This window comes from Scophthalmus maximus, chromosome 5, assembly GCF_022379125.1.
Source record: "Scophthalmus maximus strain ysfricsl-2021 chromosome 5, ASM2237912v1, whole genome shotgun sequence".
NCBI lineage: Eukaryota > Metazoa > Chordata > Actinopteri > Pleuronectiformes > Scophthalmidae > Scophthalmus > Scophthalmus maximus.
Window position 1 is genome coordinate 3,913,681 of NC_061519.1, and position 24,256 is coordinate 3,937,936.

At 42.6% G+C, this 24,256-nt stretch overlaps 1 protein-coding gene across 4 annotated transcripts in view; it reads right to left on the minus strand.

The window, feature by feature from the left end:
* Positions 1 to 729: 729 nt before the first annotated feature.
* col22a1 (collagen, type XXII, alpha 1) overlaps positions 730 to 24,256 on the minus strand; it is a 46,437-nt gene continuing 22,910 nt past the window's right edge. For all 4 annotated transcript variants that reach the window (XM_035635044.2, XM_035635043.2, XM_035635045.2 and 1 more), the window contains 45 exons: positions 24,012 to 24,041; positions 23,668 to 23,721; positions 23,468 to 23,521; positions 21,684 to 21,737; positions 20,954 to 21,007; positions 20,713 to 20,766; positions 20,530 to 20,583; positions 19,961 to 20,014; positions 19,785 to 19,829; positions 19,596 to 19,658; positions 19,177 to 19,230; positions 18,928 to 18,969; positions 18,747 to 18,779; positions 18,536 to 18,589; positions 17,900 to 17,953; positions 17,740 to 17,793; positions 17,601 to 17,654; positions 17,384 to 17,437; positions 16,662 to 16,766; positions 15,104 to 15,148; positions 14,377 to 14,454; positions 14,212 to 14,247; positions 14,075 to 14,128; positions 13,922 to 13,966; positions 12,961 to 12,996; positions 12,752 to 12,865; positions 12,392 to 12,445; positions 12,145 to 12,198; positions 11,979 to 12,032; positions 11,774 to 11,827; positions 11,535 to 11,588; positions 11,359 to 11,412; positions 11,194 to 11,247; positions 11,059 to 11,103; positions 9,589 to 9,642; positions 8,831 to 8,884; positions 8,611 to 8,664; positions 6,073 to 6,144; positions 5,945 to 5,980; positions 5,823 to 5,867; positions 4,520 to 4,699; positions 4,374 to 4,440; positions 4,081 to 4,263; positions 3,818 to 3,895; positions 730 to 3,733 (listed from right to left, as the gene is read on the minus strand). In XM_035635044.2, the coding sequence (XP_035490937.2) occupies positions 3,540 to 3,733; positions 3,818 to 3,895; positions 4,081 to 4,263; positions 4,374 to 4,440; positions 4,520 to 4,699; positions 5,823 to 5,867; positions 5,945 to 5,980; positions 6,073 to 6,144; positions 8,611 to 8,664; positions 8,831 to 8,884; positions 9,589 to 9,642; positions 11,059 to 11,103; positions 11,194 to 11,247; positions 11,359 to 11,412; positions 11,535 to 11,588; positions 11,774 to 11,827; positions 11,979 to 12,032; positions 12,145 to 12,198; positions 12,392 to 12,445; positions 12,752 to 12,865; positions 12,961 to 12,996; positions 13,922 to 13,966; positions 14,075 to 14,128; positions 14,212 to 14,247; positions 14,377 to 14,454; positions 15,104 to 15,148; positions 16,662 to 16,766; positions 17,384 to 17,437; positions 17,601 to 17,654; positions 17,740 to 17,793; positions 17,900 to 17,953; positions 18,536 to 18,589; positions 18,747 to 18,779; positions 18,928 to 18,969; positions 19,177 to 19,230; positions 19,596 to 19,658; positions 19,785 to 19,829; positions 19,961 to 20,014; positions 20,530 to 20,583; positions 20,713 to 20,766; positions 20,954 to 21,007; positions 21,684 to 21,737; positions 23,468 to 23,521; positions 23,668 to 23,721; positions 24,012 to 24,041 (2,868 nt within the window). In that variant the 3' untranslated portion in view covers positions 730 to 3,539. The remainder of the gene's footprint in view (positions 3,734 to 3,817; positions 3,896 to 4,080; positions 4,264 to 4,373; positions 4,441 to 4,519; positions 4,700 to 5,822; positions 5,868 to 5,944; positions 5,981 to 6,072; positions 6,145 to 8,610; positions 8,665 to 8,830; positions 8,885 to 9,588; positions 9,643 to 11,058; positions 11,104 to 11,193; positions 11,248 to 11,358; positions 11,413 to 11,534; positions 11,589 to 11,773; positions 11,828 to 11,978; positions 12,033 to 12,144; positions 12,199 to 12,391; positions 12,446 to 12,751; positions 12,866 to 12,960; positions 12,997 to 13,921; positions 13,967 to 14,074; positions 14,129 to 14,211; positions 14,248 to 14,376; positions 14,455 to 15,103; positions 15,149 to 16,661; positions 16,767 to 17,383; positions 17,438 to 17,600; positions 17,655 to 17,739; positions 17,794 to 17,899; positions 17,954 to 18,535; positions 18,590 to 18,746; positions 18,780 to 18,927; positions 18,970 to 19,176; positions 19,231 to 19,595; positions 19,659 to 19,784; positions 19,830 to 19,960; positions 20,015 to 20,529; positions 20,584 to 20,712; positions 20,767 to 20,953; positions 21,008 to 21,683; positions 21,738 to 23,467; positions 23,522 to 23,667; positions 23,722 to 24,011; positions 24,042 to 24,256) is intronic.

Genomic DNA, 24,256 nt, shown 5'->3' on the forward strand with positions numbered 1-24,256 from the left:
TAAATTCAACAGCAGTAAAATTGGTTTGTATTGAAAACATGGTCCCTGGGTGGATGTCGTTATAATGTGGATTCAGGAAGACTACATCGTTGCTTGGTGACAAAAGAGGGTCAACATCATCCCTACAGCTTTCTGCACAGCACTAATACATTCACATCAAGCCTGACCTTTACCAAGCTGCAGGAAAGATTTGGCATGGCAGCCATCCAAAGGACAGAACTTTGATTTAATAGATGTTATCATGGCTCACAGTCAGTGGCTTTTAAGTTGTGTGCATAAGTGGAAAGATGCACAAGATTCATAAAATTTGATTCAGCAAAAGATCAGTGATCGCTTTACATATTTCGCCTCACAGATATTAAACATGATGGATGGGAGAAGAACAGAGTACACTTGAAATAATTGAAATCTGTAAGTGACAGAGATGATCTCTCAAATTATTTGAACACTATGAAAATGTATAATTAATATTTTTAATGATTGATAAAAGCTTAAAGTCGAACTTATTGCATTTTAACTTTGCCAGTAATACAATTATATATATATATATATATATATATATATATATATATATATATATATATATATATATATATATATATATATATATATATATATATATATATATATATATATATAGTCACAAAAGCTGCTGTCACGGTCCCCCTCAAACAAGAAGGTAAGTGGTTGCATAAAGTTTTAGAATGATATCAAAAGTGAGACGAGCACTTATTCAAAAAACATAAAGCCTGTTTTATAAAATGAATCGGTTCCATTCTTTATTATACAGTACAGTACATGTATTTCCAATACTTACAATATGCTACTTATTTGAGATATCTTAGCACCAATTTATCAGGAAAAAGGGAGACTTTTTTGTTGTTAATGCGTTAAAACACATTTGTATAATGTTCAAATTGTGAATAATTTATTAATATAACTTAAAAGAAACAATCAGCAAAAATAGCTAAATTGAATTATTAAAGATGTATGACCTATAAGCATTACAAAATATTGGGCTTTCTGCATCCCACCATGTAACAGACAATTGGTAACTGTTGCGAGCATTTACAAATCTAATAAACAGCAATACTGATATGGTTCAATAGAGAAGCAGCTAACAGATATATTAAATGGCATGGTTTAAAGAGCAGGTCTTTAATATCCCACATTTTTTGACCAAGTTTGATTTTGAACATAATATACATTTGAACTTCACTGCATTTAAACCTGCTCTTTACCACTCATTACTCAGTTGCGCAGCTCCTTTTAAGGCCAAAATAATTTGATTGGTTGAGTTTAATCTGTGTAACAGTTACATTTTTGTTGTCTTTAAGGTTAGATTGACAATTGAAATCAGTGATCAAAAGGCTAAAATAATCTATTATCTGTGGTGAGCTGACCTGTCTTAGCTAGCCAACTACAGTAGCTAAGACAGGTCGCTAAAACAGGCCATTTTAGGTATTCATGCAAGATATTAAGGCCAACCTGCTAGTGTTTTGCATTCATTCAGACATGGCCATGAATTAGTGAAAAAATATCTATTTTCAAACACCACTTTGGCATATACGGTATAGCTACTACTAGTAAGCATATAATTTAAATTTTACTTATGTAACTTTTTAACTGTAACTTTTGCTATAGTGAGACCACTGACCACGTGGCGACAAGAGAGAATTAAAGGTTAACAACTTGACATTCTCCATGAATGACCCTGCATTAGGTCACCTGAGCAAGTGATACACATATAGTCATAACTGTTGACCTGTTGGTCATATTGAATGATTTCTATATGTGCTTCCTCAAAACTGGAACAACTTCCATTTTGCTGTAGTTGGCATCTGTGTTTCTTCTTGTTTCTGAAAGGCAGACAAATGTGATTTACCTTTGTGGATGCTATTTTAATAGGTTCTAGATGACCAGTATGTCTGAGGTTGGCGAGAAGTTTAATTGGTCAATGAGGGATGTGAAGCAAAACATCTTTCAAATGGTTACCACAATGCTCTTGGTCATCGGGATGCAAGGGAGCAACTCCCTAATTTTAGGTTCCAGGGAACGAATAAGAAAAGCAATGTCTTTTCAGAGCAGGGCCAAGTAGCCCGGGCCGTGACACAGTGAAGCCACTTAATAAGCCTCAGTGAACTGAAAGGAAGTGACACATTCAGAGAACGCAGTGTGAAACAAACAGCTTTTCAAAAAAAGGGTATACAAAGGCTGCAATTATACCACCTCCTCATAGCCATTCACTGCTCAAGTCTAAGCATACCTCATAGAGAGAATGGCCTGAGCCACCTCATTAAACACCATAGTACAAATCTGAGGGGGACATTTATTCCTGTCTTGACGTCTGGGGTTAATAAAAATCACTGTGGGTAAACAAATGATTAAAACAAATGGGCCTATACTGGATGACTTGTGCATACATGCCATGTTATAAAATTAGATATTCTCTTCAAAAAGATATGTTTATACAAAATTTATATTGTGGGTCCTGTGTTGCATTTTTTTAGGCAGATAACCTTCATTTAGGAATAAAATCCTTAAATCTCTCCCAAGTTTGAAAGAACAGGGCCAAGTCTGTAATTAATGGCTTGTGACAAGAGGTACATTTCACAACCACCAGTTCATTCCCAGAATAAATTTTGTTCAATGTCAGTCTAAAGAAATCAGACCTGTTTGCTAGTACAAATTGAGCATAATTCCAATTTATTTAAGGGTGGATTCCTCTAAAAGTTATTTTATTTCACGGCCTGTTCTGGAGTGCCAATGCAATCCAAAACAAACCTACATCAGAACACAGCTACCAGTCTGGAGGCACAAATGTGGTCATTCATCAATCTCCACACCAAATCATTAACACTGCTACACAAAATCCCTATTGGTATTTGAGATTGTGCCCCACACTGTCTGCCAACCCCCCACCCCCCTCCCCATCCAGTCATTCCCTTGACTAAGTCATTACCAATAGACTTTTAGAGGATCCCCAGCAAGAGATGAATTTAGTGAGCAAGAACTGACAGCTATGGCTTGATGTAGTACAGTGTGTGCTGCGAAGGGTGATTGATGCAAAATGGTTGTGAGGCAGGAAAAAGAAAGGCCGTGATGCTGAGATATTCCTGCGAGAAAATGCCCGGCGAAAATGCCCGGCTGTACCTTTGAGCTAATTACAGATGAAAAAATAAAATATTAGGATCCCAAATCTTTACTCCCAATCGGTGTGTTCAAGAGGAGGGAACAGCGTCACCCTTGTTGTCTCCCTGTATATTTTACAGGAAGCGAGGAAGTGAGGAAATAAAACTGTTTAGCTGCCCTCTTTACCCCATTATTAAATCTTAAAAAGTCCCCCGATGCTCAATTCCTGTCCGTCCCAAGCTTCATACCAAAAACAAACAAAACAAAGAATCTGACCGGCAGCACATTTTGCTCTCCGCCCTCCGTACTGAGGGTATCTTGAAAAAGGAAAAGTTCTTGATTCAGGCTGACACAACCGCAAGTTCATAAATACAGCTGGACTTCATGCTCTGTGTCTCTCTTCTCCCTTAAGTTCCCTTAACATTTTTGCTGTGGGGTCTTTGTGCCAGGCTGGCGTAGTAGGCACACTGGCTGGGGTCACATTGGCCAGGAGGACCCGGAGGTCCAGGCTGACCGTGGGGGCCAGGGTTTCCTGGCTCTCCCTGGGCTCCAGCTTGTCCTGGGCTCCCGTCCTTACCGTAGCCCGGCAGGCCAGCGGGACCTGGAGCAGAGAGACGAGCAATTAGGGACCAGGTGAAACCAACCTAATGATAATGAATACAGTATGAAAGAGACCGGTTCTTACCTATCGGGCCAGGGGGGCCTTGTTCTCCTCTTTCACCAATACCAGGTTCTCCCTTCTCTCCTCTTGTTCCTTTCTCACCTGAAAGTAGTCATTTAAGCAATTAAAAAAAATACAATGTCTCTTCTGGTATGTGTTTCTCCAATGTGATGATTCGCAGTTTTTCTACATGCATATCACTGTAAGCCAAATATCCTGGGGCTTGGTACAGCACATTGGAAAATGTTAGCTTGAACATACAATACAATCACTGAGCGAAGTCCTACCTGTAGGGCCCATAGGTCCTCTGGACCCTTCTCCTCCATTCTGCCCAGGCATGCCAGGCTCGCCAGGGGAGCCAGGTCGTCCAGAACTGCCGTCCTTACCTGAAGGGCCCGGCGGGCCTGGACGGCCGGCTGTGCTCTTCACATGGGCTGGCTGGATCTGGGCAATGATGTAGGCCAATTTGGCTAGAGACAAAATCAGCATATACTTCTGTCAAGGTTATCCTTAATAAACCCACATGAAGCAAATATCTGGCTAAGATGTATAACCAAGATAAAAAAAATTGCCTCCTCACCATCTAATTGTTTTGCGAGCTCCTCCTGGATGAGCCGTCTCATCTGCTCCAGTGACACTGACTCTCCCTGAGACAACAGAGATGTTAATGATTAACCCATTTATCAATACCTACTGTAAATCTCAGTGGTCATGGCTGTGCCTCACCCTTGGGCCTGGGAGACCAGGGTTTCCTGAAGATCCTTGTGGCCCAACAGGCCCCATTTCTCCCGGTGGTCCTGACATGCCCATCATTCCAGTGTGGCCCTTTCTGCCTGGGGGTCCAGGGTTTCCAGGCATACCTGAATCTCCTGCGTGTCCTTTATCTCCCTTTACACCTGAGTCACCCTGGAGAAGATAACATATTTTTTTTAAGGCAAGAAATCCTGTAAACCAACTGTTGGATACAGTAATATACTGGACAACATGGACAACCATAAGAGAAGAGTAGAATATGTTTTTATGTTTGCTACAGCTGTAAAGCTACACAATAAATATGAACATTAATTTGTGTTTTTTTATTTATCATTGATGTGTTTCATACTATACACAGTATATTGTGACAAACATACCACAAAGTTAAAAAAAAATGAAATGATAATTGAGCAGCCTATTCGAAGCCCCAATTTAAAAAAAAAAAAAAAGTTGAAATAATAAAACTGAGAATGTGTAGCTGTTGATGGCCAGGATGAAACTTAATACTGAAAAAAGGAAGGGAGGATTTAACATTGGGAACATTTAAGTCAAGGGTTGTATTTAGTCATACTGCATGATCCATTCATTTAAAAATTGGAGGCTGTGTTTATACATATGAATGTAAAGTTGGTCTGAAGTGTAAACAAGTAGAAAGCTACTGACAAAAAGATTTATTGACCTTCTGGCATGCACTTTTGAGACAGTCTCTAACCCCAGGTTAAAGCCACAACAGATTGGATTTATTAAGGATAGCCCCTTGAGAGGCAGCATCTCATTTTCAAGGGGGTCCTATTTTTTTATATTGATTTAATTTGGAGGCTTCAGTAAATATTGGATAATGTGGCAAAGTAACGAGCTTTGATGAACCTTCCTGAATCCCAGAATATCATTTCAACAAGGATTTATGAAAGATTATGATCATTAGAGTAAGCACATTTGTTTGTCTACAATTGTGACTCGGATGAAGTTCAGATCAGATTTTATGACTAGTTAATCGAGAAAACCAGGTCATTCAGAAAGGTTCATGTACTTTCTTTCCATTGTATATATACAGTTCATCACCAATCACTTATCACTTTTAATATTATAATGTGTTGCATTGTTTGCGTTCCCGTTTAGTTTGCAGAAACTGCCCTGTACATAGACATTGTATGTTGTCGTCCCCTGTATATACCTGCATGTTTGCTTATATTTGTTTTCCGTTTAGTCATCCTCGTACAAATACAAAGCTCATTCTGGGTAAGACAATATATTTGTTTATGTCCCCAGTACTCACCTTATCTCCTCTGAGGCCACGATCACCAATTCGGCCTGGCATCCCCTACAAATTAAAAACAGTGATAAGATGTAAGATGTAAGATACGATACGATACGGTAAGGGTCTTGGAACATACATACCTGTTTTCCCTCTGGGCCAATAGGACCAGCTGGACCCTGGAGAGCAAAATAAAAAGGAAACATTACCAACAATTGCACAAATCTGGGGCAGACCTAAAATTAATATTTTGATCAAGACTCCCACTCACCGCAGGGCCTTTAGGTCCACTGAATCCTGGTAATCCTGGGTTGCCGGCCTCTCCCTTGTCTCCCCTGAGACCCTGTGTGACAGCAGAGACATGGCTGTTCTTCACATGGCACACGTGGCGTACTGTACTTGTACAACTAAAAGCCTTGCTCATTACCAGGAATTCAGCAAGATTGAGATTAGCCCAGTGCCCCGGATAAAAAAAATCTCATGCACCACTCTCGCGGTGGGACGCGCCACAGCTTGAAGAGATTAAAAGTCATATTTACACGGAACACGTGTGCCGGAAGACAAGCTGCATTTGAAAAAACCACAAGGTGCAGGAATTTTCTAACGTTTGCAGAAATAAGAAAACACTTTTGATCATCTCCACTTGTCAAGAATTCTCTGCTTCATGTTCTAGAAATGATCTACCTATGATACTTAATTTATCTGCCTCAATCCACTGTTCACATTCTTGGTGATATCTGGTCCTGCCTCAAAATACAGTGCCACTCTCGCCCTCCGCTGAAATCACTCACTTTCTCCTCTTGCGTCCTTTATGCATCTGGTTCCCGCCCTCATTCCTCCTACAGTCTTTTCCTGACAATCTGCTCCCTCTCAGACAACGGCAAGTCAACTGCCCTCCTGTCACACCCCACAAGATTATCTGTGATTATATGCTGCATTTCATTTCCCTGACAAATGATCTCCGTCATTGATGACCTCTGGACTGTCCCTCTCCCTCCACTTCGTCTACAGTCCCAGCAGATCCTCAGTTTACGGAACCCTCACGCAACTTAATTAACCTCATCTGTGTGCTCAGCATCAAATTGTGCCAGTACATTTATTTTAAGGACTACAACAGCACTTTGAAATGACCGGCTACCAGGGCAGAGACCTTTCTGTGGCCAGTAAAGGGAAAAGTGTGCATTCCGTAAGTAGTTTAAGCTTTGTGGAACAAGCTTGTGCAATGTTTTGTCTCCTAACTCAACCTTCTTCCAAATTAAAGATATTTATGCATTTTTTGCACAAAAAAACCATCTGAGAACACAGGCCTGTCAGGTATGTTACCCATCATCGTTTGATTTTCATGTAATTTACATCGAGACGCTGTGGCTCAATCACACAAATCAACGTGTTAAATCCGCCACAGCCTGTATTGTTCCTCGAGGGTCGACACATTACAAGAGAGCAAAGAAAAACTGGACATGGCTCTGTTGTCAAGCTACTCAAACATAGACATAGATAAATAAAGACTGACGCCAAGACAGCTCCCAAAAGCAAAGCCAAATTATCTGGATTGCCCCCTGGTGGCCGGCTACAGTATAGGTCATTAACCCTGCCCCCCCCCCCCCCCTTTAGTGGAGGGGGCATGGACCGAACTTTAGTCTGAAGTCCAAGTACAAGTTAAATTGATGTTTTCCAAAGATGGCTTCTGTCATTTCAGGTAGTTATTATCAGTGATTATCAATGTTCAAATGCAAAAGAATTCCTGTACTGTATGTATTGTTTGAGTTTGCTATTTGATGCCTTATACACAGGGTGAAATGTCATGATTGACAGCTGAGACTGACTTGCAATTGGTCGAGCATGCATATCGGCGGGACCTCGATACCATCTCTTCTGTGCAGACTCTGGCGCAGTAGTGACGTCAAAAGCCCAAAATGGCGGCACCAGTTAGCCAGGATAGTTTAGGTTCATTTTGTTACAACGGGAGGAAGTGGAGACAGATCGTCCATCTTTGTTTACGGCCGTTGTTCAAGTGGCTGAGATTCTCAAGGCAATGTTTTTTGTTTTTTGGTTCGAAATGGAATTTTCTTTGATTAAATTTTCCAACCCTGTTAAGACCGTTTGTACAGATGCTTCATAATATTTACAGATTTCCTCCTCACACACTCTGCTTAACCTTTGCATGATGGTTGACACCTCTGAGGGCAGCATGGATGAAAAATTCAGCTTTATCATGGTGGTCCTTGAGTTCAAAAGTTGCACGATCAGATGACACACACCCGTTGTCACCAGCGCAGCTCTGTGTTTGTCTGGGGGTGCCCTTATGAAATTCAAAACCCTGTATGAGAGGCACAAACCTGCTGAGGGAATCTCAGGCCGACAAACGCTGACACCTGACCCCTGTGCTCTGATATTACTTGGCAATCGGTTCTCGCCTGCTGGCAGCAACCTGGCAGACTCTTTTCAATCGCTCAGGGGAGAGTGATGTTCCCACCCCGGTCAGGACAACATTTACGCCAATCTTCCATCATAACCCGACATCTCGTCGCTTCTAGAAATACTTCACATCTCCCTCTCGCCTTCAGTTACATCCCACACACAAGCAGCTGCTCTATTAACTAAAAAAAAAAATGCAATTTTTTCCCTATTCTTCCCCCGGCTTCTCGCTCACTCATCTACTAAACTTTATCTTTCTGTGGAACATAGAATAACCGCCACAGCTTTGAATCCACGTTCAATAGCCATATTCATGCGTTTCTATTTTACTGATGCAAAAAGCTGGACAGAGAGAGAAGATTATTATGCAGAGGAGAAGCGGACCACTCACTGGAGTTCCAGGGAGACCCGATTTTCCTGATGGTCCTGGTTCACCTGGCTTGCCCTAGGACGGACAAGGGAAAATTGAAAATTGATGGGGAAGGACAGCAAGAGAGACGACTTGAGTGCCTTTTCACGTCCATATCCATCCGTCTGCTCGACACCGGGCCCGGTCTGTCTTGCGTTTGCGTCAGACAGCCGGTGTCCGACAGTGACGGAAAATAACTCACCGACTCTCCTCTAGGTCCGGCAAGTCCTTCTGGACCTGAGGATCCCCTTGAGCCCTGCAAAGACAAAAAAAAACAAAAAAAAACTCAGACACTTTAATCACACCTTCGACATGCTTAAAATCCCTGTGACATTTCCTCTCCAGGTCACGCTTCGGGGCAGGCGTGGCCGTTCTCAATCTACCGCAGAAGCTGAGCTGAATTTGAACACCCCCTTTGTTGTTGGCGTTTGGTGAAAAACATCTTCTTGCCTTCGGCTTTTCATGGACTGGTCCATCTCTGAGCCGCACAGTCGGAGAATGAGTTAGGTAGAAAGGTGGTTTAGGTGGAAAAGTGTTACACCCTGCTACGACATGTAGATTCTGGGCTTTTAGGTGGATTACGTTTTCCTCTGAATTTAATTAATAATCACTTTAATGCACCCTCATTTTCCCTGCATGAGATGAACTGAGCGAAATACACTCAAAATACTAAGTTGGCAAACGCAGAACATACAATTGCAAGCCATGGAAAAAAAAGCCAAGGGCCTAATTTGCACATCACTGTTTTTTCCCTGACCGGTTGATTTTCTTACTAACGTGTCACTGGACGTGTCCGTCACTGTCCCACCACCATAGTCCAGAAGAGGGAAGATCGAAGTGGATATAAAATATTGAATAGTCTCTTCTGCATTAAGATATCTTTCCGCCCTGGGCCTCGTCTCTCAGGGCTGAGAGTAATTTGAAAACACTATGACGACAACTGTGTCAGGTTGAACATACCTCCTTTCCAGGTTTGCCATCACGCCCGGGTGATCCAGACTTTCCGTCTTCTCCCTGTCCAAGAAATAAGAAATAGATTTAGACAAAGTGTGAGGGAAGGGTTAACTCGATTGTCTCGCATCAGAGACCAAAAAAAATTTCGACAAAGTTTGGTTCATGTTTGTCAAAATCTTATTTCAGCCAAGGAGTGAGAGTCTTTACCCATCACTTCAACTAAGTGTTTAGTTGTTTGCTTGACCTCATCTGACCTTTGACTGCCGCGCGTCAGTTGTATGTGGGGTTCAGTCAACAGAGGGAAGATCATGATGAGGCTCTACACTACTGCATGTGGGCCTTCCATAAAAATCGGTGTTTTTTTCATGTATCAGCAGTTAGTTTCCTGAGTAATAAAGAAAATAATTTAGTGAGAGTCATTAGAAGTATTGAAGGGGGATTCTCAGCGCTTCTATGGAAACTCTCCGCAGTTCTTCCCATACGTTGCCCGCTGCTTCGGGGCCGAGAGGCTTGCCTGTCAGAGCCGCCTGTAATGAGCCGTGCTATTGGTCACGGCGCCGTGGAACCAACCCCATCCTGCGGGTGTGTGCTGTGCGAGGGACAAAAAGCGGCGATTTTAATCCCCTTGAGAAAAGAAAAAAAGGAGCAGGTGTCAGACGCGGCTCGACATCGCGGTGCGACGTGCCAAACACCGACTATGGCTGCGTGCTATTCCCTGAACTCCTGCGGTGACCGGTGGCAGTTACGGCTGCTGAGCGGTTTGCGTGCAGTTATTAAACGGGAAGATGCCACAGTTTTTTCAAATGCAGCAGTGACGATGTTTATGGTACATTTCCTCTGTCTCTTTTTACTGGCTGAGATGAGCCGTCTGTCACATGATCAGTTATGACAACGTGTATTGTGTGTTTCCGAAGCTTTTAAATACTGGATGTGAGAGAATTGATAAGGATGACTGGGATACATGACATTACGCTGCCAGTTATTACATTGGCGTGTTTGTTTTTCATATTGGAAACATGACTGCACCGGCCGGGCCTATAAAGAAAGGTAGCTGCTCCAACGTCCGACTCCACCGACTTGCTGTCTGGGAGTGCTTTTTTGTTCAGACAGATTCCCTAAACAATTTTGCACTTACATTTTTTAATCTGTTTAAACCGAACACTGCTGTCAGAGGGGAAGCATTCCCACTGTGTGGCACTTGTCAAGGTAAGAGCAAAAGGAGAAATGTTGCAGCTCCTTGTTCTCTGTTATGTGTTCTGTTTTTTAGTCACGCCGTGGCAGAAATGGGTACAATTCAATTGCATTTGTACAAATGTGTAGTATGGAATTATTTTGATTAAGTAAATGACATATGACAAGTCCTAAAAAAAGATTCCAGCCTACAGATTCTTGACCAAAAATGCTGGCAGAGAATAAATACTGGTTGTGTTTGCGCTCATGTTCTGATACATGAGAAATAACAGGTAGCGCACTGACCTTAGGTCCTGGGGCTCCAGGTTCTCCTCTGTGGCCCTTAAAGCCCTGTGCAAGAAGAGGAATAACATTAAGTAAGCTAGAACAATTTGCAGTGCCAGCTTCATCCATCAGATCCGTTTACCGGTGGTAACTTACTGGGAGTCCCCTGAGCCCAGGGTTTCCTGTTGGCCCTGGTTCACCTTGCTTGCCCTGGAAGGAAAACAGAAAAATACTTACAGCATCATGTCAGGGCACATTACACTGTTAAACGTATCTGAATAAAGATATTGCTTTATAGTTGGTGCATTTCCATCAACTTACAGGTTCTCCTGTTTCACCTGGTCGGCCATCCTTTCCCATTTTTCCGGGCTGACCCTGCAGAGCAGCAGATGAAACGTCTTGACAAACTGCTTTTTAGGACTCAGACTGTTCACAAGAACTGCATGCAAACTCACGAATATTCATGATGTGGCACTTAAAATCCTATTTTTTCTTACTATCAAGCCGGGAAGACCCGGTGGTCCCTGGATCCCCTTGAGACCCTCTTTGCCCTGGTGAAGGCAAACAAACACAAACAGGTCACCATCACCAAAAGAAACAAAATGATTAATGGCCACTATTACCACACGGGCTGGCTGACCTACTTGCTACAGGGAGGAGGTTTTCACGATAATGACACATGGGTAATACAGTTGGGGGTTTTTTTGAGGGGAAAGGGCACAGAGTGCATCCTGACCTTTTCTCCAGGGGGCCCTGGGGGACCGGCAGTGCCAGGCTGTCCGTCGTTACCCTGAAGAGGAGAGAGCCGGTGTCAGTGGAGGTCAAGAGGAATGGAAAGCATGACTTTGAGATCAAATCCACTTTAAAAAAAAAAGCTTAAGCATCGAGGCCAATCTGAGTGCATGTGCTTGAAAACAAATCAGCCACAAATAGAAACGTACCGCTGTACCCATCAAGCCAGGAGGCCCTGGATGGCCAGGGGGCCCTGTGTGACCCTGTGATTACAGAAAATAGTGCTCAAGATATAATAATGTGCCTCATACTTGAAAATATTTTAATCAAAATGTTTTTAAACAGAGAGAGTTGAGTTACAAACGATAAATATACCTTTTCTCCTTTGTCTCCAGCTGCTCCAGGGGGTCCTCGATCACCTTTTATACCCTGTGGTGAAAAGAATGATTTCATGGCATGTCACATTTCAAGAGGGAAGCATCCATCTGAAAAACTGAGAGGATGTCGTTCTATCTTGCTTTTAGGGTTGTGTTTTGATATTAAACAGTTCAAATTTGAGAAAAAACAGCTGTGGACCAAAGCAAACACTTAGCGTTTCGACCGTTTACGCGTGCAAACTCACCTTTCCTCCATCGGCTCCAGGGGGCCCCTGGGCTCCGACTGTCCCCGGCGGGCCCTGTAATGACACAGCAGGGCATCGGTCACTGTCTAGCCAGACAGCGCAGAGCACAGTCCTAATTGTTCACTGCTGCCCCCCAGAGGACGCCGAGAAAATGACGCGCACAGAGCCGCTCCATCCGCCACACCAACGGTGACTGACGGAGACAAAAGCACAGCTCGCACCTCATGCGTCAGACGGGGGGGGGGGGCTGACTTTGTGACACTCCGTCGAAGATGAGCAGAGTTATCATAATGGACATCCCATTACAGGAGAGCGGAGGTTATGAACACCGATGATGGGGTGTTAATGACTTTGTCCTACCTGGTAACCATCTTGGCCATTTTTCCCTGGAACTCCCGGGTGTCCTTTATCTCCGGGGACTCCTGGAAGACCGGGTGGTCCGGCCGGGCCTGCAGGGCAGTCTGAGCATACGTCCTGAAGGAAAGGACACATTTGTGATAAAGTGACTGGTCGCAGCATCCATACCTGAAGTGTTCGCTCATTCAAGAGGAGTGGAAAAGACTCCTTACCTTCAGATTGAGGTCGGAGAGGTCTGCTGCTTTTCCCTAAGAGACAGGAGATGAGTAAGTTCAGAGAGGGAATGCAGGATCTGTTTTTACTGGGCAACGTAGAATTCAATTCCAAAAAACACCCTCATGTGTTTAGTGTAGGCTGTATGGTTAACGCACACATTACACCCACAGGTGACTGCTGAACATTCAGTGCAGAGACCATGGGCGCTTAAACTGTCATCACTCCACTCTCCTGCTCTCAGACTTTACAGAATGCGACAGCCGGCTACAGCCACAAGAACATGAGCCTTTGATTATTGGCTATTATGGAAATGCAGAAAATACAACATAAGCTAATAAAGCTTATGTTGCTAATAAAGCTTATGTTGCGTAAGGCTGCACAGCTACAAGCTGGATAGATTTTTCCTAAATTGTATTGACACGGTTAAATTTCACAAATTACGAAGTTGCCTCGAGAGAGAATCGCACTCATGAGAATCGCACTGTCCACTAATCAGGAGAGTGTCCAACAAACCCATCAGAGCAACATTTGCCTTCATTTGTCTCTTTGTTTGTGTGCTATCTTCACAGTGATAGAGTTGAAAGACCATGTGGTGCTGGACAGGGAGCATGCAGTCAGGTTTTGGAGCTTTTTTTGTTTTACAGAAACAGACAAAGATGATGCCACGAGAGTGTAAAACAGGTTACCCTGTGAACAAAAGCTGCGAAAAACAAACAGCTGAAAAACTGAATATCTCATCTCAATAGATCTGAGGGGAACTGCAGCGCTTGATGATTATTATCAGATTTTTGTCATTTTAGGACATGATTATGGCTCCTCTGCTATCCAAACACATCGTCAGTGGACCTACTACAGCACATCATAGCAAACACCTAAAAAGGAAAAGATCGCTTATTTTATAACGCGTGAGTAAGGACAACAACTCAGCGAGTACCGGGGGTCCCTGTGGGTACTCACAGGCTCTCCAGCCGATCCCTTCTCTCCGGGCCTTCCTGGTAAACCCTGCATTTGGAGCAAATTTACCGTTTCATCATTTGCCGATGAATGCATTATTCATAAGTCACGAGAACCCAATTAATTGATCGATTCATAATTTATGTTTGCCCTTACATTGTGTCCTGCTGGGCCCTGAGGACCAGCAACTCCCGGTAGACCCCTCAGGCCCTGAAAGACAGAGAAGCACATTTCAGAGAAACACTTTTGGTGAGTGTAAACATTTTCAATATTGATCGTTTAAAAATATTCACCGCAGGTCCAGGTTCCCCATTATTTCCTGGTGGCCCCTGTGAAGAACAAGCATTGTAAAAAAACATATTCAAAATGTATAAAAAAAAGTTTTTTAAAAGTATATAGTATATTAATAAAAGACAATAATATGCAGTAACCGCCGTCAGTGGCATGGATGTTCATACCGATGGGCCCACTTTGCCTTCCCCTGAAGAACCCCTTTCCCCTGGTGACCCTGGTTCTCCGCGTGACCCTGGTTGACCCTGGCAGGCAAAAAAAACCAAACAAAGTTTACCATCTTGCTCTTCAGATAACTTCAGTTCAGCCATAAAGTCTGGCCGAGAGTCTCAGTCGGCACAGAAACTGTCACATGCAGCGATGCCTGCTGATCCCAGAAATCACCGCATTGTTTTTAATCTGCGCCGAGAGAGAGCAAACACAATCTGCGGTTGACATTTTGGTGCTCAGAAGAGAACGCGGTATCGGTGATGAGGGTGAGCAATTTGACACCATAAATCCAGCAAAATGCCCCCTGTCCAGCCTCTTCCACTCTGCGGTCATAATCAGTGCAACGGTCACAGTGCAGTGGACATAGAAATTGCTTTTTTGCTGCTTTCAACAACAAAAAAATTAATAGTTTTTTCCCTCATCTGTGCCGGAGAAAAAGTCTTCACATCGACAAAAGAGCACCTGTGCATGACAAAAACAAAAGAAAACAAAAACGCCTCGGGCAAAAAGCACACATACACACACACACACACACACGCACACACACACACACACACACACACACACACACACACACACACACACACACACACACACACACACACACACACACACACACACACACACACACACACACACACACACACACACACACACACACAGACACTTCTAAAATGATATTACCTTTGGCCCCTGGGCTCCTTGAATCCCCTGTGGTCCTGGTTCTCCCTATGATACCAACAAAATGACATAAATCATATGACTTGCCACTTAAACACTGAAATCAAGCTTCTTTCAAATGAATCATTTGGAGCTGACAGTGCGTATGAGCCGCCATTCTTCATGCACATAACTGTTAGCGAGGCCCCGGGGGCCACACCTGGCAGCTGTAAAACAAAACACACACACACACACACACACACACAAAAGGCAGAACCGCTGAGAGCCAGATCTGTTGCTTTTAATGTGATCTGTCTTAACAGAGCTTTTCCTGTTTGTTCCCGCCTCGTCAGCAGCGCGGCCACATGTCTCGGGTTAAAAAAACCTGTTGAGCTGCACGGCTGAATGTGCCTACTCAGACTCATTGTCCTCAATTAATTTCCCTCGAATATCTTGCAGTGGCTCAGGCAGCGTGATGATTAGGAGATTGAATACGTGTGGAACACAAAAAGATGATGTTAACGATATTTCTATTACCAATGGCTGAACGGGAAGCTGACAGATCTATCATTAAATGATGGATACACATTGATAGGTTGATCACCGTCCCGTCTCATCTCTCTCTGCCCTGCTGGTGGGTCCAAACAAACTTTTACTTCAGATTTTAGTAGAGAAGCAAAAAGTACACAAACGTAACGAATTTCATAAGGGGATGTGCGCAAAATGAGGCCCACGCTTTTAAAGATTTTCGTGTCTGATGTGATGCTGTGTCTAGAGTAAAAATTATGATTTTTTGAAGAGGTTATTTCACACTGATACAGAAAATATATCACACTGAAGATAAGGTCTAATTAGAGGATTCTTTTTTTCTCAAGGTTTTTCCTGTCCTTAAGTTGTTTTTAATCACTCTTTTATTTCACTTTATTTTTTTATTCCTTTCATGTTCAAATCTGGCTGTGTTGAATGAGCTTCATAAATAAACTTGGCCTTGTTGTGCTAACAGTGGCTAATGTAGTCTGTTGCAGAGATTTTTCTTTCATTTCTAAATCTTGTAGCAATTCATCAGACGTCACGCAGCGCCCTCTAGAGCCAGACGGCTGTATCATCACAAATTGCATCTGCAGAGGAGTTTAATAAAAGTGGAAAACTGGATATTAAGTGCATTCCTGTCGACCAAAAAGGGTAAGGGTCGGGTTTATGAAGCGGCTGCACAGTGGTTATGACCTGATAATGAAACAGTTTGAGTTTGTAATGATGAATAATAATATATTATTATCAAATATGTCGTGAAATATGCATTATTAGAAAAAAAGGGACCCTTTCCTTTAAACTCAATGGTTTTGTAATGAAGAAAAAAAAAATTCAAAAGGCTAATGATGATTAATATAAAGTGTAGTTTAATTTCTTTAACTCAGCTTTAATGTGGTGGCTGCATACTGTGAAATGGTCCGCTGCCGTGTTACTTACATATACTCAGCAAACACCTTATGGCACTAAAATGTGGTTAAACGTCATTATGAATTATTACAATAAGACAGGGATACAATCCGGTTTAATGATGATCAAAAAATACGTGTCTTACGCTCTGCCCATCTTTGCCCTTCCCCGGTGGTCCAGGGGGTCCAGTCAAACCGGGATCTCCAGGGGGGCCCGTGGTACCTGCTTGTCCAGGTTTACCCACTTCACCCTGAAATAAATGGCACAACAGAGATATAAGCTCATTGTCTCTCGAGGCTACAACCGGTGCGTCGCCAGGCGTCTTCGTAGCTCTTGTGTGAAACCTTTATTGTTGAGAATTCTCTAAAGTGTGAGGATTCAACTTTGAATGGCAATATTCACATTTACTGCATCACTGTATATATAAATACATTTACTGTTCCATGTGTACTACTGCTGTTGTTACTGATATTGTGGCATTGTGTATTGTTTAAACTGCTACCCTCTTATCATGTAACTCTTGGTAAGCGGATAGAAAAGAACATGGGAACAAATGTTTTCCATATTGCACTTGCAAAAAAAAAGACGAAAAAACAATAAAGCAAAGAAAATGAAAAAAAACAACACAGCAGGTGGAGGAGAGTGTTGTGAATGGCTAGTACGAAACAGCTTCTTGTAGCTGCAGTTGCGGGACTGAAATGTATTCTCGGCTGAAACAAAACAACAAACGGAGGACGTTCAAGGTCACCATCTGTCTTCTCTGCAGACTTATTCACATTCGGCACTGCCAAAACCATTCTCAACATGGCATAGCATTTTCATCGCTACATCCGACCGAATGGACTTTGAATAAAACCGCAGACTGACCTTGTCTCCTCTCTGTCCAGCTGGACCAGGAGGCCCGATGATCCCTGGTATGCCCTGGAAGACAGAACACTCTCGGGTTCATGCTGACGTGATTCATTATCAGTGGCAACTGTTAGTATTTTATAAACATCAGGCTCAAAGAGAGTCATAGGAAATGCAAGCAGGCATCGATAACTTGCACCGCAAGTCAATTTTGAGTGGTCCAGAAGAGGCCTACCACATTCCCTGGTAATCCGCGAAGACCCTGAGGACCAGCTAGGCCGGGTGGACCCTGGGAGAAACACACCGGCCATTAAGGTAAGCAAATCTCCCCTCCTGGTGTGGAATGGTGGGTCACATTAAATCAGACGACTCACCGGGTCTCCGACGCGTCCCGTCTCTCCCGCAAGTCCAGTGTCACCCTTTGGGCCCTGGAAAAAATATTTCAAAAAATGAAAAATAACGCCGGCAATTCAGAGGGTACTCCGCTTAAAACAACTGTACGGTAAAGCCGGTGAGGGATGGGGAGCATGTTACCGCTGGTCCGGCTGGCCCCTTGAAACCTTGTTCACCAGGTAATCCTCTTTGACCCTTCAGAGAAGACACGAAAGTTCACATGTCAGTTTTAATAGTTCAGGTCTACACGCCAAAGGATATTTCTTGTTACGTTTGTATTCTTGTGAAAAAGTCATATTTGTCATACGGCTCTAATGCTGGAAGGTCTGTCACGATCCCCACATTACAAAGACATGAAGGTTGGAGATGATGTCCAATGCAAAAAAATGAATATAAAGTATTCATTTTATACCGTCACCCTCACAGGGAGAAAAGTCGTAGATGATAGAAATGCATGCCTGCAGTTTTTAAGTGTGTGTTAATTATAGTACATTGTTTATTTTAGAAGATTTTTTATGCTGCTTCCAGGCTTCCTCATCCCAAATATACCAATAGTCCCTGTATTCTATTCTGGTCTCTTTCAGTTTAATTTACTCAGCCAATTTAAAGCAAGTCCCCCAGAGCATCTCATTTCATGTCCCTCCTGCTTTTCACACACCAGGTCCTCTACTGACATCTAGTGGATTCCTCTGCACACTAGCAGGTGTAGAGTTGGGCCTCACTTTTGTTGAAACTGGAGGGGAAATAAGATTGAGCGTCACAAAGAAAAAAACTCACCATCTCTCCTGGTTTCCCTTGTTCTCCCTTCTCCCCCTTTTCTCCAGGTATCCCCTTTGAGGCGAAGACAAAGAAAGCAAATAGAAGTTTAAAAGACGGAAGACGCAGCGTTTTAATTCCAAAGTGGATATAAACCCAGAGCAGGATAAACATCTTGACCAAATAACCAACTTCCTATAATATGACCGTAGAGTTTGGTTTGTCTACTCACGGGTTCACCGGGCTCGGGGATGACGTTTGCCACCTTAGAGGTAAAAACAGGTTATAATTGACTTACATCTGGACAGTCAACTGTATCATTCACTTGTACCTATTGTACAGTATAGGTTTCAGCGTATTAATGACAACAGAAAAAAAACATGCACACTAGTAAGAGCAGAACGTTTACTGACATTTCCTGGAGCGCCCGGCAGTCCTCTCGCTCCCACGTCACCCTGAAGCAAGAGACAATATGTTCATTGTCTGCATACTAATGACCTTATTAATACCCGCGGCGTGACTATTACAGAGACTGTGGAGAGGACGACTCCACCGTACCACCGTAGCAGCATTTATGTCTGCATACATTCAATTTTCCAACTGTTTTTTAATCATAAAAGTTGTACAACGTGTGGAAAAATTGGTGCCTTGTTTCTGATTACCTTGTCTCCCCTTTCACCTTTCGGACCAAATGGTCCCTCCATTCCTCTCTCTCCCTGTGACAGAGAGGCCGACCATCAGCATGTAAACAAGCCACAGACAAAATGTATACATTAAAATGGCCTAAAAGATGCTTTTTTTAAAAATTGTAAGTAGTTAAATGAGAACAGAGGCTCTCCAATTGGCATTTAGGGACACCCAGTGGCCCTAGATGGGGTCGCAGGAGGTTACCCAGGCAAACTGGAACTAACCCAAGTTCATTTCACCAGAAACGATTAATGTTGCGTAAAATGAGTGACCGTCAGAGGACGTCTGCCCATGCACAGTTGCAGAGATTGTACAATTCAACATGAAATCAATAAAATGGGCGTCTACAGGCGTGAATGAGCACAGTCCTGGTGATGCAGTGAGTCACACCCACCGGAACGCCCCTTTCTCCTCTTGCTCCACCATCGCCCGGTTGTCCAGGGGAACCTGCCTCTCCCTGGAAATAAAAGAGAAAAACAAAAAACAAGAACGCATTGGACATGGTAAAATATGTTTCATTGTGTGAAAAAAAGAAAAGAAGAAAAAAACAAAACTAAAGCAAAGTCAACGTCTGTGGACTCACTCTCTCCCCTGGAGGTCCTCTTGGTCCAGGAGGCCCATCATCGCCCTGGGGACAAGACACAAGGACGTTGAAATGTCAGATTTGCATTTGGAAAGTTGCACACGCGTATATCTCATCAGGCGCATGCTTCTTCAGTCATGTCCAGTATGTTTCTGGGTAAGATTAAGTCGCAGCACCTTGGGTCCAGACTTTCCAGGAAAACCATCTGTTCCACGCTCTCCCCTGGGCCCCTGCAGAAACACACGATTACGACATAGATGACATACATTCAAAAATAAATGGTATGTGGTCAAGGGTAAATATAATATAACTCAGTTCAGCCACCACATTAAATTTAAGCACACCGTTTAAAATGTTTTACAGAAGACTTGCTCTGATATTCAAACTAAATCTTCATTTTCATCTCACGTTATACATAAATAAATGTAGGCAGTGATTCACAGATCTGAAACCAGGCTGGAAGTTGTTAACTTTACAAGTTAAACTATCTTAGCTTACACATTCCGTTTGTATGCAATTCCCCAAACTATTTATAAAGTATACATGCTACTCAAATGAAAAAATGAAATGAAGAGCTCAGCAGAACTGTGGATAATGTATGAGTGAGAGTCCTCTGTGGTTTTGACCCTTTCACATTACACATTCATATTTGAGCCATTCCCAAAAGAAAATTGGGGGGATTGATTCAGCTTTGAAGTATCACAATAGAGAGAGGAAAGAAAATTGATTTAAAGGTGATACAAACCATGGCACCATCATTTCCAGGAAGGCCGTCGAGACCGTCTTTACCAGGAATACCCTTCAAAGACCAGTGACAGAGGGTTGACATTCAGTGACACGGGCAAAGAGACGACAACAGAGGTTGAACACCGGTGACTCAAAGAACTGTTGCTGACGAACAAGGTCTGACAATAAAAGGCCCACTCACAGCCTTCCCCGACTCTCCGGGTTTGCCCGAAAATCCAATTTCACCAGGTAGACCCTGCATTTAAAAAGAAGAGGGGAGTCAACATATATATATATATATATATATATATATACACACATATATATACACACACATGCATATATATACATATACATATATACATATATATATATATACATATTTATACATATATGTATACATACAAACCGCCAAGTCTTGATTTGGGTTCCTCGTAACTTACAGGAGGTCCAGTGTGTCCCTGGTTTCCTGGCGACCCAGATGGACCCTGGGGACCCTGTAAAATAAAATACAAAATGAATAAGCCGTTTGGCCTACTTTATAAATGATTATGCACTCTCAAGATTCTTGCACTCCTCAGTAATATCTTCACGGTTGAATGCACTTATTGGACAAAAGCGTCAGTCAAATCAATGTAATGTAACGCATCATCAGTGAAAATGTCCATCACTTGAACAGTTCACATTCAAAATGCAGTTTTTTTAATACTTTTTGTCTTAATTGAAACGATTTAGCAGTTTTTCAGGAAATTATTTTTTTTTCTTTTTGACACATATAAATTCAAAAACTACTATGTGACTTCCAAAAGCAGCCACTAGAGGGGGATATTGAAGCGCTTTAAACGGCTCATTAAGCTTTGGATAGCACTCGGAGACAGGTGTACTTCTATGGTGCACGAGGGAGCAATTTAGAAAATAAACTGACATAACCTGTTGTTTTTAAGCTACTCTGTTTACTTTTTGCCCCTCAAGTAAAACTTACACTGTGAGAGCACCCACGACACCTTTGAGAGCGCAACCTTTTTGTGCTTTGTGGGTCACATTGAACACTGAGCACATGGTTAGAATATGAAATGAATCCACCTCAGTTCTCCTTGAGAGGTTATTGGGATCAATAAAAAAAAAAGACCTTTAGTGTGTTCCTGCACATTGTGACATTCAAATTGTTCTTACGGGAGGTCCAGGAAGGCCGTCAACTCCAGGCAATCCACCTTCACCTTTCTTTCCCTGAAAAACAGTTCAATTAAATTAAAAAACACATAAATAGACATTCATAAGGCCAAATACGGGGAGCTGTTTCCAAGGTCAAAGCCAATACTGAGGACAGTAGTGACTAGGATTTTTCCTTGGGAATAAAAACATGTAGCCTAATCTCGAACAACATATTTAATATTGAAACTCTTTGATTTTAGCTTATGACTCTTGAAATTCATGTGAATTGGGTTAGTCAAGCAGTGTTAAGATCACATAATTGTTGATTTCAACATTCGCTCACATCCTCACAAGCCTGTCGCTTTCCAAGGGGACGAAAAAATCAATTAATACTGGATACGGCCCATTCATCCATCTTTAATTGGCATGCTTTTTTTTGATGCAGCCTTTTCACGTTCTCATCGTCCACATTCCGGCTCAGGCTGCCCTCCGCCTGTCATCTCGGGATGAGGGTGAACAGACGGGCCCTTGCCAGCGGTGACATTGACGGCCGATGAGGGCTTTGCTGCGCTGGAGGTGTGAGCGGCTCGATCTATACCAACTCAACCGTGCAGCCGACTCTATTAGCCGAGACCAGCATATTATCGCAGCTCTCAGACGGCCTCCACCCCCGGTCTCGCACCCTCTCCCCGTGCATTGACAGCTGAGGTATAACAGACCCAGACCTCGACTGGAAGAAAGGTGGAGCCCTTCACCATCTGTCCGTTCTTTGGGAAAGCATCCCATGGGGCTGTAAAAATGATCCCATGGCACCTCCAATGACATTACAAAATAAAAGCAAAGCTGCACACTGAGATTCCAACATGTCGCTATTGAGAAGATAATTGCTCGCAGAAATAAAAAATGAAAAAAGGAGAGGGATGTCACTATCTGTGTTCATGTTTTGGAAGAACAAATTGTGTAGAAGCACTGTGTCTGTTTTCATCGCACGGGCCCAGTGTGGCGTGAGAAAGAGGGAAAAGGGATATGAGAGACGAGGGGTGATTTGTTTTGTAAAGATAGTTCTACAAGCACTGATAACAGTGTCAGCATGAAGAATAAATATCAGTTTCCTTTCTTCTTTAAAGTGCCATTGGAATATGATAAAAGAAAAAGTAATATGGACTAAAGCAGAGTTTCATTTTAGACAATGAAGGAAGTGCAGGAACACAAACATGCATGAGGCGTACGAGCATGATGTAACTTTGCAGATACATTCATTAATAACATTACCTGATTGCAGTATGATGATAAACACGTCGCATTATTTTGTTCAAGTGCTCTTGCATTTCAGTGGAAGGTAAATGTCATTTTTAGGAGTGGCATGAGGGCCTGTAATGTTCACGGATCATGAAATAATACAAAAATAAAAGTTTTTTGGCCATTTAATGTCTCGCGGTCTTGCAGTGCAAAGTTCATGGTTCTTTCAAAGTCGAGAATTGCCATAATTAGACAAAATCCTTTTTTCCCCCCTCAACGAGATAACCCAACAATTCCACCTCCAGAGCCGCTGTGCTTCTGAGAAATGTTCAGGAGTCAACAAAGTCTGTTAATGTGCTGACAACTCAGGCATAGATATGATTACAGTACTACGAACCCCCCCCCCCACCCCCCCCCCCCCAAAAAAACAGAAGAAAACATTACACTTCCTATGTGACTACTGTATACTCTGTTGGGATCTCCTGGTATAGTGTTGGGTCTGCCTTTTGATGAGGAAATGTAGTGAAGCATTGTTCAGATTTGACCAATCACAATGATTTTCTTACCCTTTGGCCGAACTCTCCAGGCTCCCCGGGCAGACCTTGCAGACCGGGAGGACCCTGAGGAGTCAAATTGTGCACAGTCAGCACGAGTTCGCACAGCGTTACTTTTCCGCAACAAGAAATTATCAAAAGCTGAACTGCAAAAAAAAAGAAAGAAAAAAAAGGAAACACGCAGGAAGGGAGTAATAAATCATGATTCTTACAGGAGGCCCTGCGGGTCCTTCAGCTCCTGGAGGCCCTGTTGGTCCAGCTTCTCCCTGAAACATGTCCGACACATGACTGTATGCAAGACATAATATTATACAGACAGGTGTTGACAGTTACAATTTACACTTTGAAATTGTATAACTAAAACAAAGTTTTCTTTGTATTCATTTTGATTCCTGTTTTTTTTTTTAAAAATCTGCTTCTCATTTCAATTCCAAATGTACGGTGGTGTGGTTAATTACACTTCTTGATAATTAAGAAGTACTCTTTAAATCTTTACTTGAAGTGTTAATGGGGCAAAAAAATTATGAACCATTTTTATTATTGAACAATGACTCACCTTTTCACCCCGTAAGCCTTCTTTTTGAAACTGAAATGAAAAACAATGAAGAACCACTTAGACATAGTTAGACTAATGATCTTCATATGAGTATATCACTAACCTCTATCCCTCATTCCCACACATTTTTTAGAGTCTTATAGCACATATTGTCAGGAGACGGGATTCACAAGAGCAGATGTTGGACAGAATACTGTGAGTACTGCATTGAAGGAATATTTAATCTGATAGACAGGGTTAAAGTC